Genomic DNA, 21,295 nt, shown 5'->3' on the forward strand with positions numbered 1-21,295 from the left:
TGCTCTTCTTTGAAATAGTGCCGTGGAATCTTTTACGTCCACCTGAGAGGGCAGACGGAGCCTCAGTTTAACATTGAAAGACTTCCCCTCTGGCAGTGCAACGTACCCTCAGTAGTGCCTCTCTGACAGTGCAGCACTCTGTCAGTACTGTCCCTCCGACAGTGCAGCACTCCCTCAGCACTGCCCCTCCAACAGTGCAGCGCTCCCTCAGTACTGCCTCTCCGACATTGCAGCGCTCCCTCAGTACTGCCCCTCCGACAGTACAGCGCTCCCTCAGTACTGCCCCTCCGACAGTACAGCGCTCCCTCAGTACTGCCTCTCCGACAGTGCAGCACTCTGTCAGTACTGCCCCTCCAACAGTACAGCGCTCCCTCAGTACTGCCTCTCCGACATTGCAGCACTCCCTCAGTACTGCCCCTCCGACAATGCGGCGCTCCCTCAGTACTGCCCCTCCGACAGTGCAGCGCTCCCTCAGTACTGCCCCTCCGACAGTGCGGCGCTCCCTCAGTACTGCCCCTCCGACAGTGCAGCGCTCCCTCAGTACTGCCCCTCCGACAGTGCAGCACTCCATCAGTACTGCCCCTCCGACAGTGCGGCGCTCCCTCAGTACTGCCCCTCCGACAGTGCGGCGCTCCCTCAGTACTGCCCCTCCGACAGTGCAGCGCTCCCTCAGTACTGCCTCTCCGACATTGCAGCGCTCCCTCAGTACTGCCCCTCCGACAGTACAGCGCTCCCTCAGTACTGCCCCTCCGACAGTACAGCGCTCCCTCAGTACTGCCTCTCCGACAGTGCAGCACTCTGTCAGTACTGCCCCTCCAACAGTACAGCGCTCCCTCAGTACTGCCTCTCCGACATTGCAGCACTCCCTCAGTACTGCCCCTCCGACAATGCGGCGCTCCCTCAGTACTGCCCCTCCGACAGTGCAGCGCTCCCTCAGTACTGCCCCTCCGACAGTGCGGCGCTCCCTCAGTACTGCCCCTCCGACAGTGCAGCGCTCCCTCAGTACTGCCCCTCCGACAGTGCAGCACTCCATCAGTACTGCCCCTCCGACAGTGCGGCGCTCCCTCAGTACTGCCCCTCCGACAGTGCGGCGCTCCCTCAGTACTGCCCCTCCGACAGTGCGGCGCTCCCTCAGTACTGCCCCTCCGACAGTGCGGCGCTCCCTCAGTACTGCCCCTCCGACAGTGCGGCGCTCCCTCAGTACTCTACTGGGAGAGTCAACCGAGATTTTTGTGCTCAAGTCGCTGGAGTTGGATTTGGACCCAAAACCTTCTGACTCAGAGACGAGTGTGCTAGCCACTGAGTCACGGCTGACACACAGGCAGGTGTCGAAACGCAAATCTTGCGTTTTCATCCACAGATATCATCTGAAAACACACACACACACACACAAACTCACCACAGCCTGCAATAAACACTGGTGCTAACTGGGAAACTGGGGGTTAAGGTTAACTCAGCAATTCGGCTGCCCTAGTGGCCGATCGCTGCTCTGTTGCAGGAAGGGGTTTACGTGTGAAGCTGTGGTTTGGAGAGGGGAGGGCTTGTGACGCTAGGGCTCCGGGCAGGTGTGGGCTGGTGTGCAGCGCTCCAGGTGAGTGGAGGAGCCCGTGTACACAGACTGTCCTCGCTGGCTCTGGCTGGCTGTGAGTGGGCGAGTCAGCCAGCAACGAACACACCCCCCCCCCCACACACACACACACACACAGCAGCAGGAGCAGCAGCAACAAGGAATTCGGCAGCCTTGCCGGCAAAAAGGGAAACAGCGATGGAAATGACCTAACTGTAGGAGCAACTTTGATTTTGTTAAAAAGCAGGAGGAAGGAGGAGGCAGGAGGAACAGAGGTGGGCATCGGATCCCAGCTGCAAGCTCTCTCCCAGCCTCAAGCCCCCACCCCCTTGGACCCCAGCACCGTCTCCAGTGAGGAACAAGGGCATTCTCATCGGGAAGTGTGCGTAAAATGCAAATGCAAAGTTTTTTTCCTCCTGGTTTTATTGGGTTTAATGCCCGGAAACTGTAAACCTCGAGTCAAAATTGTCTGATTGCAAAAGACACCAAAAGGGAAGTCGATTAAAATAACCGCTGCTATTTTCAAAAACAAAAGAAAATCTGGATAGAGCTTCCAGTTGCACGTTTTTTCCATTGTTTCTGAAGGAGAAGGAGGTTGGTGTGATCTTGCAACTTGAGAAACAATTCTGAGAATTACAGGAAGCATCACAGGAAAGACCAGGAGCAGGGCGAGAGAGATTTCCTGTTTTTAAGGAAGGCTGCAAGAGTTCCTTTTTGCAATTAACCATTGCCAGGCCACCAGCCCGATCGGTCTGGGGGAAATTTCATCTCGGAACAAGCACAAAAGACACAAAGAGGCCAGGTTTCCCCCTTCGCTGTGCAGTCGGAGGCAGAAGCTTTACGGGTCATCGGTGGGTGCACGGCGCACCCCGTTATTTTTTTTTGTTTTTTGTTGCGGTGGTCATTGGCGAAGATGGCAGGATTGGAGGCGGGCAGGCTCCTGGACACCTTATATGGCGGTGTGGACCCCAACATCTCCGGCAATGGCGGGCAGCAGTGCGCAGCCTTCCTGTCGGTCCGCCAACGCGCCCTGGAGACCGCCTTCATGATCGGCGTGTCCGCCCTGCAGATCGCGGTGGCCTACAGGAGAATCCAAGGGGGCTTGCGGCTGGCGGGCAGAGTGTCGCCACACGAGCGGCAGGAGGCGTTGGGCAAGAACCTGCTGCAGGCGGCCCTGTGCTTGACCTTTGGCCTGGAGATTGGCTTCAAGTGTGCCACCAAAACGCTTATCTACTTACTGAATCCGTGTCACATGCTCACCGGCCTGCAGGTATGTTGTCTCCCTCGCAACCCCCTCTCAATTTATATACAGCAAGACTTGCCACCATCAGGACGTCTCAAAGCGCTTCACAGCCAATGAAGTACTTTTTGGAGTGTAGTCACTGTTGTAATGTGGGAAATGCGGCAGCCAACTTGCGCACAGCAATCTCCCACACAGAGCAATGTGATCATGATCCAAATCACCTGTCTTTAGTGATGTTGATTGAGGGATAAATATTGGCCCCAGGACACCGGGGAGAACGCCCCTGCTCTTTTTCGAAATTGCGCCATGGGATCTTTTACATCCACCTGAGAGAGCAGAAGGGGACTCGGTTTAATGCCTCATCCGAAAGACGGCACCTCCGACAGTGCGGCGCTCCCTCAGTACTGCCCCTCCGACAGTGCAGCACTCCCTCAGTAATACCCTCCGACAGTGCATCGCTCCCTCAGTACAGCCCCTCCAACAGTGCGGCGCTCCCTCAGTACTGCCCCTCCAACAGTGCGGTGCTCCCTCAGTACTGCCCCTCCAACACTGTGAGGCTCCCTCAATACTACACCTCCGACAGTGCAGGCCTCCTCAGCACTGCCCCTCTGACACTGCGGCGCTCCCTCAGTACTGCCCCTCCAACAGTGCGGCGCTCCCTCAGTACTGCCCCTCCAACAGTGCGGTGCTCCCTCAGTATTGCCCCTCCGACAGTGCAGCGCTCCCTCAACACTGCCCCTCCGACAGTGCGTCGCTCCCTCAGTACTGCCCCTCCAACAGTGCAGCGCTCCCTCAGCACTGCCCCTCTGACAGTGCATCGCTCCCTCAGTACTGCCCCTCCGACAGTGCATCGCTCCCTCAGTACTGCCCCTCTGACAGTGCGGCGCTCCCTCAGTACTGCCCCTCCGACAGTGTCACTCCCTCAGCACTGCCCCTCCAGCAGTGCGGCGCTCTCTCAGTACTGCACTGGAGTGTCAGCCTGGATTTATGTACTAGTCTCTGGACTAGCCTTTTTGACTCCAAGGCGAGGGTGCTGCCCACTGAGCCATGGCTGACACTACCTTGTTATGTTTTACATTTACTTCGGTTCCGGTATTTGATAGGAACATTTTGAGAGAAAGTTGGATAAGCGCTCGAATGGGAGAAAGGAATAGAAGGATATTCTGATGGGGTGAGCTGAAGAGAGAGAAGGATCGATTGGTGCATAAACACTGGCATGTTGGGCTGAACGGCCTGTTTCTGAGCTGCATTTGTGCTGAGTCACGAGGTAGATGGGTTGAGAAGGGCCAGTCAGACCACCTCTCCCCATCACAGCTTCTGGCCATTTCGTAAAGGAGTCAATAAACATAGAAACATAGAAAATAGGTGCAGGAGTAGGCCATTCGGCCCTTCTAGCCTGCACCGCCATTCAATGAGTTCATGGCTGATCATGCAACTTCAGTACCCCATTCCTGCTTTCTCTCTATACCCCTTGATCCCTTTAGCCGTAAGGGCCACATCTAACTCCCTTTTGAATATATCTAACGAACTCGCATCAACAACTTTCTGTGGTAGAGAATTCCACAGGTTCACAACTCTCTGGGTGAAGAAGTTTCTCCTCATCTCGGTCCAAAATGGCCTACCCCTTATCCTTCGACTGTGACCCCTGGTTCTGGGCTTCCCCAACTTCGGGAACATTCTTCTAAAGTCTAAAGAAGGACTTGCATTTATATAGCGCCTATCCTGACCTCAGGACGTCCCAAAGCGCTTCACAGCCAATTAAGTACTTTTGAAGTGCAGTCCCAGAATAAGGGGGTCGGCCATTTAGGACTGAGATGAGGAGGAATTTCTTCACTCAGAGGGCGGTGAATCTTTAGAATTCTCTGCCCCAGAGGGCTGTGGAGGTTCAGTCGTTGAGTATATTCAAGGCTGAGATCGATAGATTTTGTGGATATTATGGGAATCAAGGGATATGGGGATCGGGTGGGAAAGTATCAAAGTCGAAGATCAGCCTTGATCACATTGAGCGGCAGAGCAAACTCGAGGGGCCGAATGGCCTGCTCCGATTTCTTAATGTTCTTATATCTCTGTTGTACCTTTTAATGTGGGAAACGCGGCGGCCAATGTGCGCACAGCAAGCTCCCACACACGGCAATGTGATAATGACCCAGATAATCTGTTTTGGTTGTGTTTCCGTTCCCTAGACACCGACTCCGGTCCCTCTCTCCAACTCCTGTTGATTGAGCAATAAATATTGGCCTCGGGACACCGCGGTAACTCCCTTGCTCTCTGAAATACTTCTCAAGCATCTGTCTTCGTGCGAAGCACCCGAGTTTATTTCGGCATCTCCACCCGTCTGGCAAGTCTGGCAAAGCCAACAAGTTTATTTGGGTGCTGATGCCAACTGTGTGGTATTCTAAATTGGTCTCTCAATTCTCAGGCTGCTTGTCCGACGTCCAGTTCTGGATGAGCAGAAATTTTCTCCAATTGAATATTGGGGAAGATCGAAGCCATTGTTTTCGGTGCCCGCCACAAACTCCGTTCCCCAGCCATCGACTCCATCCCTCTCCCCAACCTCTGTCTGAGGCTGAACCAGACTGTTCGCAACTTGGGTGTAACTTTACCTGACCCTGAAATGAGCTATCGGCCACATATCCGCAGCATTACTAAGACCGCCTATTTCCACCTCCGTAACATCGCCCGTCTCTGCCCTTGCCTCAGCTCATCCGCTGCTGAAGTCCTCATCCATGCCTTTACTACCTCTAGATTTGACTATTCCAACGCACTCCTGGCTGGCCTCCCACATTCTACCCTATGTATACTAGAGGTGACTCAAAACTCGGCTGCCCATGTCCTAACTCGCACCAGGTCCCGCTCACCCATCACCCCTATGCTCACTGACCTACTTTGGAATCCGGTTAAACAAAGCCTCAATTTCAAAATTCTCATCCTTGTTTTCAAATCCCTCCATTGCCTCGCCCCCTCCCTATCTCTGTAATCTCCTCCAGCTCCACAACCCCCTAGGATGTCTGCGTTCCTCTAATTTTGCCCTTCTGAGCATCCCTGATTATAATCGCTCAACCATTGGTGGTCATGCCTTCTGTTGCCTAGGCCCCAAGGTGTGGAACTCCCTCTCTAAACCTCTCTGCCTCGCTACCTCTCTTTCCTCCTTAAAGACGCTCCTTAAAACATAAGAACATAAGAAATAGGAGCAGGAGTAGGCCAATTGGCCCTTTGAGCCTGCTCCGCCATTTAATAAGATCATAGCTGATCTGATTATGGACTCAGCTCCAATTCCCTGCCCGCTCCCCATAACCGTTTACTCCCTTATCGCTCAAAAATCTGTCTATCTCCGCCTTAAATATAATCAATGACCCAGCCTCCACAGCTCTCTGGGGCAGAGAATTCCACAGATTTACAACCCTCAGAGAGAAGAAATTCCTCCTCATCTCAGTTTTAAATTGGCAACCCCCTTGTAAAGTCCTGTCCCCTCAGTACAGATTCACACGAGGCATGTAGTGAAGTCAAGGTCACTCTGGACCTGCACCTTTATTTCACAGCTCTGGAATGCTGCACTTGCCTGAGACCTGCCCTGAAATACCTGTCTCTTGCAAGTGCACCCCTGGTGGTAAGGTATGCTGGTGGTTACAGGTCATATCTTATTACAGTCATGTATAGCATGCTAGGATACAGTTAGATATAATAATGTAAGATACATGATATCACCCTCCCCCCAGGTTTTATTGTCTTTATAGGTTCAGTCTCTCAGGTGTCTACGCTCTCGTGTGGAGCGTCTGAGTTGTGGTTCAGTTGTTTGCCTTGGTGTCTGTTTTTCTTTGGGTGTGGTTGCTGGTATCTCGCCTGGGCTGTCTGTTTCGATTGGTGTGATTGTTGTTGACTCGCCTGGGCTGTCTGTTGGGATTGCCCTTTCGTCAGGTTGTTCCCTCTGTCTGTCCACCAGGTGTGGTGCGAGTTCCACATTGTAGTCTGCCTCTGGTTCCGCAGTGTTGTTGGTAAATCTGCTTTTGACTTGGTCTACAGGCCTCCGGCAGGTTTTGCCATTGTCCATTTGTACTACCAGTAGCCTGTTTCCTTCCTTGCCTGTTACTGTCCCTGCAAGCCATTTGGGACCCCTGCCATAGTTTAGTACAAACACTTTGTCCCCTATCTCATTCCATCTCCCCCTCGAATTTCTGTCATGGTACTCAGTCAGCTTACGGCGCTTTGCCTCAACGATTTCGTGCATGTCTGGGAGGATTAATGAGAGCCTTGTTTTTAAAGTCCTTTTCATCAACAGTTGCGCGGGGGGGGATGCCAGTCAGTGAGTGCGGACGAGATCTGTATGCCAGCAGCAGTCGCGACAGGCGACCCTGCAGCGTGGGACCTTGGATTTTAAGCATGCCTTGTTTAATGATTTGCACAGCTCTCTCCGCCTGGCCGTTGGAGGCCGGCTTGAACGGTGTCATCTTGACGTGATTTATGCCGTGGTCAATTATGAAGTCTTGGAATTCTGCGCTGGTGAAGCACGGACCATTGTCACTGACCAATATGTCAGGGATTCCGTGCGTTGCAAACATGGGTGCGAGGCTCTCCACAGTGGTGGAGGTTGTGCTCGAGTTTAAAATGGTGCATTCGATCCACTTTGAAAATGCATCGACAACTACGAGGAACATTTTGCCCATGAATGGGCCCGCATAGTCTACGTGCACCCACGACCACGGTTTGGTAGGCCAGGACCAGGGGCTCAGTGGAGCCTCCCTGGGGGCATTGCTGAGTTGGGCACAAATGGTGCACCTTCGGACGCAGAGCTCCATGTCCGCGTCAATACCAGGCCACCAGACGTGGGATCTGGCTATGGCCTTCATGAGAACGATCCCCGGGTGCTCGCGGTGGAGCTCCCGGATAAATGCCTCTCTGCCTCGCAGAGACATGACTACTCGGCTGCCCCACATCAGGCAGTCTGCTTGTAGTGATAGCTCATGCATGCGCCTGTGAAAGGGTTTTAATTCCTCGGGGCAGGCATCGCGAGCCTCTGCCCAGTCACCGGTTAGGACACATCTTTTTACTAAGGATAACGTGGGGTCGCTGGCCGTCCAGGCTCTGATTTGGCGAGCCATCATGGGCGAACCTGTGGACTCAAAGGCATTGATTGCCATGACTATCTCACAGTCCTGTTCGTCAGACCCTTCCGTGTTCACCAGGGGTAGCCTGCTGAGCGCGTCGGCACAGTTATCTGTGCCTTGTCTGTGCCTTATGGTATAGTCGTAGGACGCCAGCATGAGTGCCCACCATTGAATTCGCGCCGAGGCATTGGCGTTTATTGCCTTGCTCTTGGATAGGAGGGACGTGAGGGGCTTGTGGTCAGTTTCTAACGCGAACTTGGGCCCGAAAAGGTATTGGTGCATCTTTTTGACACCGTACACGCACACGAGCGCCTCCTTCTCTACCATTCCGTACCTGCACTCCGCCCGCGAAAGTGACCTGGAGGCATAAGCTATGGGTTGTAATTTGCCCGCACTATTGACATGTTGTAAAACGCACCCGACCCCATACGCTGACGCATCGCATGTGAGAATTAGCTTTTTACCTGGGTCAAAGAAAGTCAAAACACTGTTGGAACACAGAAGGTTGCGTGCCTTATTGAAGGCGCGTTCCTGGGCGTCCCCCAAAAAGAAATCGCACCCCTTTCTGAGTAGCACATGGAGAGGCTCCAGCAGCGTATTTAAGTTATGCATAAAGTTCCCAAAGTAATTGAGTAGCCCGAGAAAGGCGCGCAGTTCTAAGGCATTCCGGGGCCTGGGTGCCAGGTGAATTGCTTCTGTTTTGGACTCTGTTGGGCGGATTCCATCAGCGGCAATCGTTCTGACCAAAAATTCAACCTCGGGTGCAAGAAACAGGCACTTGGATTTCTTAACTCTTAGGCCTACCCGATCCAACCGTTTTAGTACTTCCTCCAAATTACGGAGATGGGAGTCGGTGTCCCTGCCCGTGATAAGTATATAATCTTGAAATACAACCGTCCCCGGGATGGACTTGAGCAGACTCTCCATGTTGCGCTGGAATATGGCAGCTGCCGACCTGATGCCGAATGGGCATCGATTGTACATGAAAAGGCCTCGATGTGTGTTGATGGTGGTGAGTAGCTTGGATTCCTCGGTCAATTCTTGCGTCATATACGCAGATGTGAGGTCTAATTTTGAGAAAAGTTTACCTTCAGCCAATGTAGCAAATAAGTCCTCCGCTCTGGGCAGCGGGTACTGGTCCTATAGGGAGACTCTGTTTATGGTAGATTTGTAGTCCCCACAGATTCTTATGGATCCATCAGGCTTCATGACTGGGGCGATGGGACTTGCCCAGTCGCTAAATTCCACAGGTGATATAATGCCTTCCCGCAGAAGCCTGTCTAGTTCGTATTCAATCTTTTCCCTCATCACGTGATAGTCAGAGTAGGAATCGCAGGATAGCGCAGATGAATACGTGGCTTGAGCAGTGGTGCAGCAGGGAGGGATTCAAATTCCTGGGGCATTGGAACCGGTTCTGGGGGAGGTGGGACCAGTACAAACCGGACGGTCTGCACCTGGGCAGGACCGGAACCAATGTCCTAGGGGGAGTGTTTGCTAGTGCTGTTGGGGAGGATTTAAACTAATATGGCAGGGGGATGGGAACCAATTCAGGGAGACAGAGGGAAACAAAAAGGAGGCAAAAGCAAAAGACAGAAAGGAGATGAGGAAAAGTGGAGGGCAGAGAAACCCAAGGCAAAGAACAAAAAGGGCCACTGTACAGCAAAATTCTAAAAGGACAAAGGGTGTTAAAAAAACAAGCCTGAAGGCTTTGTGTCTTAATGCAAGGAGTATCCGCAATAAGGTGGATGAATTAACTGTGCAAATAGATGTTAACAAATATGATGTGATTGGGATTACGGAGACGTGGCTCCAGGATGATCAGGGCTGGGAACTCAACATCCAGGGGTATTCAACATTCAGGAAAGATAGAATAAAAGGAAAAGGAGGTGGGGTAGCATTGCTGGTTAAGGAGCAAATTAAGGCAATAGTTCGGAAGGACATTAGCTTGGATGATGTGGAATCTATATGGGTAGAGCTGCAGAATACCAAAGGGCAAAAAACGTTAGTGGGAGTTGTGTACAGACCTCCAAACAGTAGTAGTGATGTTGGGGAGGGCATCAAACATGAAATTAGGGGTGCGTGCAATAAAGGTGCAGCAGTTATAATGGGTGACTTTAATATGTACATAGATTGGGTTAACCAAACTGGAAGCAATACGGTAGAGGAGGATTTCCTGGAGTGCATAAGGGATGGTTTTTTAGACCAATATGTCGAGGAACCAACTCGGGGGGAGGCCATCTTAGACTGGGTGTTGTGTAATGAGAGAGGATTAATTAGGAATCTCGTTGTGCGAGGCCCCTTGGGGAAGAGTGACCATAATATGGTGGAATTCTGCATTAGGATGGAGAATGAAACAGTTAATTCAGAGACCATGGTCCAGAACTTAAAGAAGGGTAACTTTGAAGGTATGAGGTGTGAATTGGCTAGGATAGATTGGCGAATGATACTGAAGGGGTTGACTGTGGATGGGCAATGGCAGACATTTAGAGACCGCATGGATGAACTACAACAATTGTACATTCCTGTCTGTCGTAAAAATAAAAAAGGGAAGGTGGCTCAACCGTGGCTATCAAGGGAAATCAGGGATAGTATTAAGGAAGTGGCATACAAATTGGCCAGAAATAGCAGCGAACCCGGGGACTGGGAGAAATTTAGAACTCAGCAGAGGAGGACAAAGGGTTTGATTAGGGCAGGGAAAATGGAGTACGAGAAGAAGCTTGCAGGGAACATTAAGACGGATTGCAAAAGTTTCTATAGATATGTAAAGAGAAAAAGGTTAGTAAAGACAAACGTAGGTCCCCTGCAGTCAGAATCAGGGGAAGTCATAACGGGGAACAAAGAAATGGCGGACCAATTGAACAAGTACTTTGGTTCGGTATTCACTGAGGAGGACACAAACAACCTTCCGGATATAAAAGGGGTCGGAGGGTCTAGTAAGAAGGAGGAACTGAGGGAAATCCTTATTAGTCGGGAAATTGTGTTGGGGAAATTGATGGGATTGAAGGCCGATAAATCCCCAGGGCCTGATGGACTGCATCCCAGAGTACTTAAGGAGGTGGCCTTGGAAATAGTGGATGCATTGACAGTCATTTTCCAACATTCCATTGACTCTGGATCAGTTCCTATCGAGTGGAGGGTAGCCAATGTAACCCCACTTTTTAAAAAAGGAGGGAGAGAGAAAACAGGGAATTATAGACCGGTCAGCCTGACATCGGTAGTGGGTAAAATGATGGAATCAATTATTAAGGATGTCATAGCAGTGCATTTGGAAAGAGGTAATATGATAGGTCCAAGTCAGCATGGATTTGTGAAAGGGAAATCATGCTTGACAAATCTTCTGGAATTTTTTGAGGATGTTTCCAGTAGAGTGGACAAGGGAGAACCAGTTGATGTGGTATATTTGGACTTTCAGAAGGCTTTCGACAAGGTCCCACACAAGAAATTAATGTGCAAAGTTAAAGCACATGGGATTGGGGGTAGTGTGCTGACATGGATTGAGAACTGGTTGTCAAACAGGAAGCAAAGAGTAGGAGTAAATGGGGACTTTTCAGAAAGGCAGGCAGTGACTAGTGGGGTACCGCAAGATTCTGTGCTGGGGCCCCAGCTGTTTACACTGTACATTAATGATTTAGACGAGGGGATTAAATGTAGTATCTCCAAATTTGCGGATGACACTAAGTTGGGTGGCGGTGTGAGCTGCAAGGAGGATTCTATGAGGCTGCAGAGCGACTTGGATAGGTTAGGTGAGTGGGCAAATGCATGGCAGATGAAGTATAATGTGGATAAATGTGAGGTTATCCACTTTGATGGTAAAAACAGAGAGACAGACTATTATCTGAATGGTGACAGATTAGGAAAAGGGGAGGTGCAAAGAGACCTGGGTGTCATGGTACATCAGTCATTGAAGGTTGGCATGCAGGTACAGCAGGCGGTTAAGAAAGAAAATGGCATGTTGGCCTTCATAGCGAGGGGATTTGAGTACAGGGGCAGGGAGGTGTTGCTACAATTGTACAGGGCCTTGGTGAGGCCACACCTGGAGTATTGTGTACAGTTTTAGTCTCATAACCTGAGGAAGGACATTCTTGCTATTGAGGGAGTGCAGCGAAGGTTCACCAGACTGATTCCCGGGATGGCGAGAGTGACCTATCAAGAAAGACTGGATCAACTGGGCTTGTATTCACTGGAGTTCAGAAGAATGAGAGGGGACCTCATAGAAACGTTTAAAATTCTGACGGGGTTAGACAGGTTAGATGCAGGAAGAATGTTCCCAATGTTGGGGAAGTCCAGAACCAGGGGTCACAGTCTAAGGATAAGGGGGAAGCCATTTAGGACCGAGATGAGGAGGAATTTCTTCACCCAGAGAGTGGTGAACCTGTGGAATTCTCTACCACAGAAAGTTGTTGAGGCCAATTCACTAAATATATTCAAAAAGGAGTTAGATGAAGTCCTTACTACTAGGGGAATCAAGGGATATGGTGAGAAAGCAGGAATGGGGTACTGAAGTTGCATGTTCAGCCATGAACTCATTGAATGGCGGTGCAGGCTAGAAGGGCCGAATGGCCTACTCCTGCACCTATTTTCTATGTTTCTATGTTTCTATAGGGTACAGCTCTAGCCTTATTATGGACCGGTCTAGAATCCTGTGTGATGTAGATTTTGACTTTGGCCCCTTTGAAAGTGCCCACACCTGGCTGAAAGAGATGTTCAAATCGCTTTATAACTGTTGAGCAGGAGGTCCATTCCTCTAATGACATGGCATGAACATCATCCCATTTCCAGTTTAGTTTTGCCAGCCAGCTTCTCCCCAGCAGTTCTGTGGGGTCTCCGGTGACAATCCACAGGGGAAGTCGGTTCACTGTCCCTTTTTGTGTGACGGAGAGCATGGCGCTGCTGAGGACTGGTACGATTTCTTTGGTATCGGTCCTTAGTGTGGTGTCGACCCTTGTGAGTTTTGGTCTGTCTCTTTTATGCGGCCACAGTTGTTCAAATTGTTGAGCGCCCATGAGAGATTGACTCGCTCCCGTATCCAGCTCCATGTTGACAGATATCCCGTTGAGTAGGACCCTCATCATTATAAGAGGCGTCCTGTTGTAGGAGCAGCGGCCATTGATCGTGTTGACCCGCTGTACATCGGTGTCCCGGGTACTGTCCCCACCGTCTTCTGGTCCGCTTTCCGACCCATCCGATTCATATACCAGCCGAGCTGTCGTTTTTTTGCACATGCGGGCCAAATGCCCTGTATATTCACAATTTCTGCAAACGGCCTGCTGAAATCGACATCCCCTTGCCGAGTGTCCACCCCCACACCTCCAGCACAGACTGCTTCCATTGTTCAAAGAGTTTCCAGAGAATGAGCCTCTCAGTTTGTAGTTGATTGCTCGCATTGTGGGTTGATGAGGTGTGAACGGCCGTTCCTATGGCCCTTGATGGCTTCTGCTTGCTGTCGAGAACCTGTTCTCCCGGTTTTGTCTGTGTGTGGGGGTAGCAGCTTGTTTAGTGCTGTGAACTTCTTGTTCCAATATTTCGTTAGTTGTCGTACCTGCATTGTAAATCAACCTTGTTTCTTCTACCCCACCAAGAATGTCTGTGCAACCAGTGCTGCTGCCTCTAAGGTCAGGTTCTTGGTCTCTATGAGCTTTCAGAATATGCCTGTGTGGCCTATTCCTTCAATGAAAAAGTCTCTCAGTACTTCTCTCCTCAGTTCATCGGAGAACTCACATAAACTAGCCAACCTCCGAAGTTCCGCCACGAAGTCGGGTATGCTCTGGCCCACACAGCGTCTGTAGTTGTAGAACCTGTGTCTGGCCATGTGTAGGCTGCTCGCTGGTTTCAGGTGTTCTCTTACCAGTGTGCTCAATTATTCAAACGACTTGCTTGCTGGTTTCTCGGGTGCCAACAGATCCTTCATTAAAGCGTATGTTTTCGAGCCACAGCTGGTCAAGAGATGGGCTCTTCTCTTGTCTGCCTTATCGTCGTCTAACCAGTCTTTGGTTACAAAGCTTTGCTGGAGCCTTTCTATAAAGTCCTCCCAATTGTCTCCCGCATTGTACTTTTCATCTGAGCCGTTGATCGCCATTCTGTGGATTCTGTAATCCCGTAACCCGTCGCCACTGTAAAGTCCTGTCCCCTCAGTACAGATTCACACGAGGCATGTAGTGAAGTCAAGGTCACTCTGGACCTGCACCTTTATTTCACAGCTCTGGAATGCTGCACTTGCCTGAGACCTGTCCTTATATACCTGTCTCTTGCAAGTGCACCCCTGGTGGTAAGGTATGCTGGTGGTTACAGGTCATATCTTATTACAGTCATGTACAGCATGTTAGGATATAGTTATATATAATAATGTAAGATACATGACACCCCTTATTCTATGTCCCCTGGTTTTCGTTTTCCCTATGAGTGGAAACATGCTTTCTGCATCCACCTTGCCAAGCCCCCTCATTATCTTATATGTTTCTGTAAGTTCACCTCTCATTCTTCTGAACTCTAATGAGTAGAAGCCCAAACTACTCAACCTATCTTCATAAGTCAACCCTCTCATCTCCGGAATCAACCTCGTGAACACCCTCCAATGCAAGTATATCCTTCCTTAAAATACGGAGATCAAAACTGCACGCAGTACTCCAGGTGTGGCCTCACCAATACCCTATACAGTTGTAGCAGGACTTCTCTGCTTTTATACTCTATCCTTCTTGCAATAAAGACCAATATTCCATTTGCCTTCCTGATCACTTGTTGTACCTGCATACTAACTTTTTATGTTTCATGCACAAGGACACCCAGGTCCCTCTGTACTGCAGCACTTAGCAATTTTTCTCCATTTTAATTATAGTTTGTGTTGTGTATCTGTAAGGCATGCACTCCCATGTTCCGCCACCAGGGAGCTCATCCCCTGAAGTTGTATATAAGCCAGCCCCTCAGGCCTGGTCCTCACTCTGGAGTGTCTTATTAAAGACTGAGGTCACTGTTACTTTAACCTCCCTGTGTGCAGTCTCATTTGTGTTAGGAACACAACAACTGGCGACGAGAATACGAATCCAACGCAAAGATGCAGCAAACTGTGGGCATCCTGGAGAAGTTCTCGGAGGGTGAGGACTGGGAAGTCTATGTCGAATGGCTAGACCAGTACTTTGTAGCCAACGAGCTGGACGGAGAAGGAAGCGCTGCAAAAAGGAGAGCGGTCCTCCTCACAGTCTGCAGGGCACCGACCTACAGCCTCATGAAGAATCTTCTGGCTCCGGTGAAACCCACAGGTAAGTCGTACGAGGAGCTGTGTACACTGGTTCGGGAGCATCTTAACCCGAGGGAGAGCGTGCTGATGGCGAGGTATCGGTTCTACACGTGCCAGCGATCTGAAGATCAGGAAGTGGCGAGCTACATCGCCGAGCTAAGGCGACTTGCAGGACAATGTGAGTTTGTTGGCTACCTGGAGCAAATGCTCAGAGACTTTTTTGTACTGGGCATTGGCCACGAGACCATCCTACGAAAACCTTTGACTGTAGAGACACCGACCCTCAGTAAGGCCATTGCAGTAGCACAGGCGTTTATGTCCACCAGTGATAACACCAAACAAATCTCTCAGCACTCAAATGCTAGCAATGTTCATTAATTAACTGGAACTGTGTTTTCGAGCAGAAATGTACAGGGCAGAAACCACGAGTCTGCAACTGCCAGCAGGCCTCAGGTGACCCAGATGACTCAGAGTCTCCAAAAAAGGAGAATACAAGGCAATTCACACTTTGTTGGCGTTGTGGAGGCTTCCATTCAGCCTATTCATGCCACTTCAAAGGCTTTGTTTGCAAGAGCTGTGGACCAATGGGGCACCTCCATTGAGCTTGCAAACGAGCTTTGCAAAACCTGCTAACCACCACGTGGCAGAGGAAGATCTGTCCATGATGGATCAAAGCAATTTCGAGCCTGAGAGAGAGGAGGCAGATGTTGAAGTACACAGAGTGCACACATTTTCGATGAAATGTCCACCTATAATGCTAAACGTTAAATTGAATGGCTTACCCGTAGCCATGGAACTGGACACTGGTGCTAGCCAATCCATCATGAGTAAAAAGATGTTTGAGACACTGTGGTGCAACAAGGCACTCAGACCAGCCCTGAGCCCCATCCACACGAAACTGAGAACGTACACCAAAGAGCTCATCACTGTCCTGGGCAGCGCCATGGTCAAGGTCACCTACGAGGGCACGGTGCATGAACTGCCACTCTGGATTGTCCTGGGCGATGGCCCCACACTGCTTGGAAGGAACTGGCTGGGCAAAATCCACGGAAAATGGGATGACATCCGAGCGCTATCACATGTCGATCAGGCCTCATGTACCCAGGTTCTTAACAAATTTCCTTCCCTTTTTGAGCCAGGCATTCGAAACTTTTCCGGGGCAAAGGTGCAGATCCACTTGGTCCCAGGGGCACGACCCATTCACCACAAGGCGCGAGCGGTACCTCACATGATGAGGTAGAGAGTGGAAATCGAGCTGGACAGGCTGCAACGCGAGGGCATCATCTCCCCAGTGGAATTCAGCGAGTGGGCCAGCCCGATTGTTTCAGTACTCAAAAGTGATGGCACGGTCAGGATTTGTGCCGATTATAAAGTAACTATTAATCATTTCTCGCTACAGGACCAATATCCGCTACCTAAGACAGATGACCTATTTGCGAAGCTGGCAAGAGGCAAGACATTCACCAAACTCGACCTGACTTTGGCTTACATGACGCAGGAGCTGGAGGAGTCTTCGAAGGGCCTCACCTGCATCAACACGCACAAGGGGCTGTTCATCTACAACAGATGCCCGTTTGGAATTCAGTCGGCTGCAGCGATCTTCCAGAGAAACATGGAGAGCCTACTCAAGTCGGTACCACACACGGTGGTCTTTCAGGATGACATATTGGTCACGGGTCGGGACACCGCCGAGCACCTACAAAACCTGGAGGAGGTCCTCCAGCGACTGGATCGCATAGGGCTGCGGCTGAAGAGGTCGAAATGCGTCTTCATGGCAACAGAAGTAGAGTTTTTGAGGAGAAAGATCACGGCGGACGGCATTCGGCCCACAGACGCCAAGACAGAGGCTATCAGGAACGCATCCAGGCCACAGAACGTCACAGAGCTGTGGTCGTTCCTGGGACTCAACTATTTTGGTAACTTCTTACCGGGGTTAAGCACCCTCTTAGAGCCCCTACATGTGTTATTGTGTAAAGGTGAGAACTGGGTATGGGGAAAAAAACAAGTAATTGCTTTTGACAAAGCCAGAAACATTTTATGCTCCAACAAGCTGCTTGTATTGTATAACCCGCGTAAAAGACTTGTGCTAGCATGTGACGCGTCGTCGTATGGAGTCGGGTGTGTATTACAACAAGCTAACGTTGCGGGGAAGTTGCAACCTGTCGCCTATGCTTCCAGGAGCTTGTCTAAGGCTGAGAGGGCCTACAGCATGATTGAGAAAGAGGCATTAGCATGTGTGTTCGGAGGTAAAGAAAATGCATTAGTACCTGTTTAGCCTCAAATTTGAGCTGGAAACCAATCACAAGCCCCTCATATCCCTGTTCGCTGAAAACAAGGGGATAAATACTAATGCCTCAGCCGCATACAAAGTGGGTACTCGCGCTATCAGCATGTAACTATACCATCCGCCACAGGCCAGGCACCGAGAACTGTGCGGATGCTCTCAGTCAGCTACCATTGCCCACCACGGGGGTGGAAATGGCGCAGCCTGCAAACTTGTTGATGGTGGCGCAGCCCGCAGACTTGTTGATGGTCATGGAAGCATTTGAAAATGATAAATCACCTGTCACGGCCCGCCAGGTTAGGACTTGGACCAGCCAAGATCCTCTGCTGTCCCTAGTAAAAAACTGTGTACTGCATGGGAGCTGGGCCAGCATCCCCGTTGAAATGCAAGAGCTAATCAAGCCGTTCCAGCGGCGAAAGGACGAGCTGTCTATTCAGGCAGACTGCCTGTTGTGCGGTAACCGCGTAGTGCTACTCAAAAAGGGCAGGGAGACATTCATCTCGGATCTCCACAGCACACACCCGGGTATAGTAATGATGAAAGCGATAGCTACGTGTGGTGGCCCGGTATCGACTCTGACTTAGAGTCCTGTGTACGGCAATGCAGCGTGTGTGCTCAGTTGAGCAACACGCCCAGAGAGGCACCACTAAGTTTGTGGTCCTGGCCCTCCAGACCATGGTCGAGGATCCATGTCGACTATGCGGGCCCATTTCTCGGTAAAATGTTCCTGGTGGATGCTTTTTCAAAATGGATTGAATGTGAAATAATGTCGGGAAGCACCGCCACCGCCACCATTGAAAGCCTGAGGGCCATGTTTGCCACCCACGGCCTGCCTGACATACTGGTCAGTGACAACGGGCCATGTTTCACCAGTGCCGAATTTAAAGAATTCATGACCCGCAATGGGATCAAACATGTCACCTCGGCCCCGTTTAAACCAGCCTCCAATGGGCAGGCAGAGCGGGCAGTACAAACCATCAAACAGAGCCTTAAATGAGTCACAGAAGGCTCACTCCAAACCCGCCTGTCCTGAGTACTGCTCAGCTACCACACGAGACCCCACTCACTCACACGGGTGCCCCCGGCTGAGCTACTCATGAAAAGGACACTTAAAACCAGACTCTCGCTGGTTCACCCCAACCTGCATGATCAGGTAGAGAGCAGGCGGCAGCAACAAAATGTAAACGATGGTCGCGACACTGTGTCACGGGAAATTGATCTGAATGACCCTGTGTATGTGCTAAACTATAGTCATGGTCCCAAGTGGATCGCGGGCACGGTGATAGCTAAAGAAGGGAGTAGGGTGTTTGTAGTCAATCTAGACAATGGACAGATTTTCAGAAAGCACCTGGACCAAACGAGGCTGCGGTTCACAGACTGCCCTGAACAACCCACAGCAGACACCACCTTTTTCGAGCCCACAACACACACCCAAAGGATCAACGACACCACCCCGGACCAGGAAATTGAACCCATCACGCTCAACAGCCCAGCAAGGCCAGGCTCACCCAGCAGCCCTGCAGGGCCAACAACACGCCAGCCCAGCGAGGGCACAGCCAACACACCAGAACAGACATTTGTACCGAGGCGGTCCACCAGGGAAAGAAAGGCTCCCGACCGCCTCACCTTGTAAATAGTTTTCACTTTGACTTTGGGGGGGAGTGATGTTGTGTATCTGTAAAGCATACACTCCCATGTTCTGCCACCAGGGAGCGCATCCCCTGAAGTCCCAAGGGATCCCAGCATCCCTTGGGAGCACTGTATATAAGCCAGCCCCTAAGGCCTGTTCCTCACTCTGGAGTGTCTTATCAAAGACTGAGGTCACTGTAACTTTAACCTCCCTTTTCTATTATTTCTGTCAAAGTGGATAACTTCACATTTTCCTACATTATACTCCAACTGCCAAATTTTTGGCCACTCACTTAGCCTGTCTATATCCCTTTACAGATTTTTTGTGTCCTCCTCATAACTTGCTTTCCCACCCATCTTTGTATCATCAACAAACTTGGCTACATTACAGTCGGTCCCTTCATCCAAGTCGTTAATATAGATTGTAACTAGTTGAGGCCCCAGCACCGATCCCTGTGGCACCCCACGAGTTGCTGTTTGCCAACCAGAAAATGACCCACTTATCCCGACTCTCTTGTTTTCTGTTAGTTACTCAATCCTCTATCCATGCTAATATATTACCCCCAACTCCGTGAACTTTTATCTTGTACAGTAACCTTTTATGTGGCACCTTATTAAATGCCTTCTGGAAATCCAAATACACCACATCCACTGGTTCCCCCTTATCCACCCTGCTCGTTATATCCTCAAAGAACTCCAGCAAATTTGTCAAACATGATTTCCCTTTCATAAAACCATGCTGCCTCTGCCTGACTGAATTATGATTTTCCAAATGTCCTGCGACTACTTCCTTAATAATGGACTCCAGCATTTTCCCAACGATGGATGTTAGGCTAACTGGTCTATAGTTTCCTGCTTTTTGTCTGCCTTCTGATTTAAATATATTTGCGGTTTTCCGTGAAGACCGATACAAAATATTTGTTCATAGTCTCTGCCATTTTCCTGTTCCCCATTATTAATTCCCCAGTCTCATCCTCTTCAGGACCAACATTTACGTTAGCCAGTCTTTTCCTTTTTATGTACCTGCAGAAACTCTTATAATCTGTTTTTATATTTTGTGCTAGTTTGCTTTCATAATCTATCTTCCCTCTCTTTGTGATTTTTTTTAGTCGTTCTTTGCTGGCTTTTAAAAGTTTCCCAATCCTCTGGCCTCCCACTAGGGTTGGCCACATTGTATGCCCTTGTTTTCAATTTGATACCATCCCTTATTGCTTTAGTTAGCCACGGATGGTTATTCCTTCTCTTATAGTCTTTCCTTTTCATTGGAATATAATTTGAGAGTTATGAAATATCTCCTTAAATGTCTGCCACCGCTCATCAACTGTCCCACACTTTAATCTATTTTCCCAGACCACTTTAGCCAACTCTGCCCACATAAGAACATAAGAATTAAGAACAGGAGTAGGCCATCTAGCCCCTCGAGCCTGCTCCGCCATTCAACAAGATCATGGCTGATCTGGCCGTGGACTCAGCTCCACTTACCCGCCCGCTCCCCGTAACCCTTAATTCCCTAAAAATCTATCTGTGATTTGAATACATTCAATGAGCTCGCCTCAACTACTTCCTTGGGCAGAGAATTCCACAGATTCACAACCCTCTGGGAGAAGAAATTCCTTCTCAACTCGGTTTTAAATTGGCTCCCCCGTATTTTGAGGCTGTGCCCCCTAGTTCTAGTCTCCCCGACCAATGGAAACAACCTCTCTGCCTCTATCTTGTCTATCCCTTTCATTATTTTAAATGTTTCTATAAGATCACCCCTCTTCCTTCTGAACTCCAACGAGTAAAGACCCAGTCTATTCAATCTATCATCATAAGGTAACCCCCTCATCTCCGGAATCAGCCTAGTGAATCGTCTCTGTACCCCCTCCAAAGCTAGTATATCCTTCCTTAAGTAAGGTGACCAAAACTGCACGCAGTACTCCAGGTGCGGCCTCACCAATACCCTATACAGTTGCAGCAGGACCTCCCTGCTTTTGTACTCCATCCCTCTCGCAATGAAGGCCAACATTCCATTCGCCTTCCTGATTACCTGCTGCACCTGCAAACTAACTTTTTGGGATTCATGCACAAGGACTCCCAGGTCCCGCTGCACTCCAGCATGTTGTAATTTCTCCCCATTCAAATAATATTCCCTTTTACTGTTTTTTTTTTCCAAGGTGGATGACCTCACATTTTCCGACATTGTATTCCATCTGCCAAACCTTAGTCCATTCGCTTAACCTATCTAAATCTCTTTGCA

The 21,295-nt window shown here is 50.0% G+C and overlaps 1 protein-coding gene across 1 annotated transcript in view; it reads left to right on the forward strand.

Moving 5' to 3' along the window:
- Positions 1–1,693: 1,693 nt before the first annotated feature.
- LOC139275297 (transmembrane protein 164-like) overlaps positions 1,694–21,295 on the forward strand; it is a 94,989-nt gene continuing 75,387 nt past the window's right edge. The window contains exon 1 of the mRNA XM_070892569.1: positions 1,694–2,837. Within this exon, the coding sequence (XP_070748670.1) occupies positions 2,481–2,837 (357 nt within the window). The 5' untranslated portion in view covers positions 1,694–2,480. The remainder of the gene's footprint in view (positions 2,838–21,295) is intronic.

Source organism: Pristiophorus japonicus, chromosome 10 (assembly GCF_044704955.1).
Source record: "Pristiophorus japonicus isolate sPriJap1 chromosome 10, sPriJap1.hap1, whole genome shotgun sequence".
In the NCBI taxonomy this organism is placed as follows: domain Eukaryota; kingdom Metazoa; phylum Chordata; class Chondrichthyes; family Pristiophoridae; genus Pristiophorus; species Pristiophorus japonicus.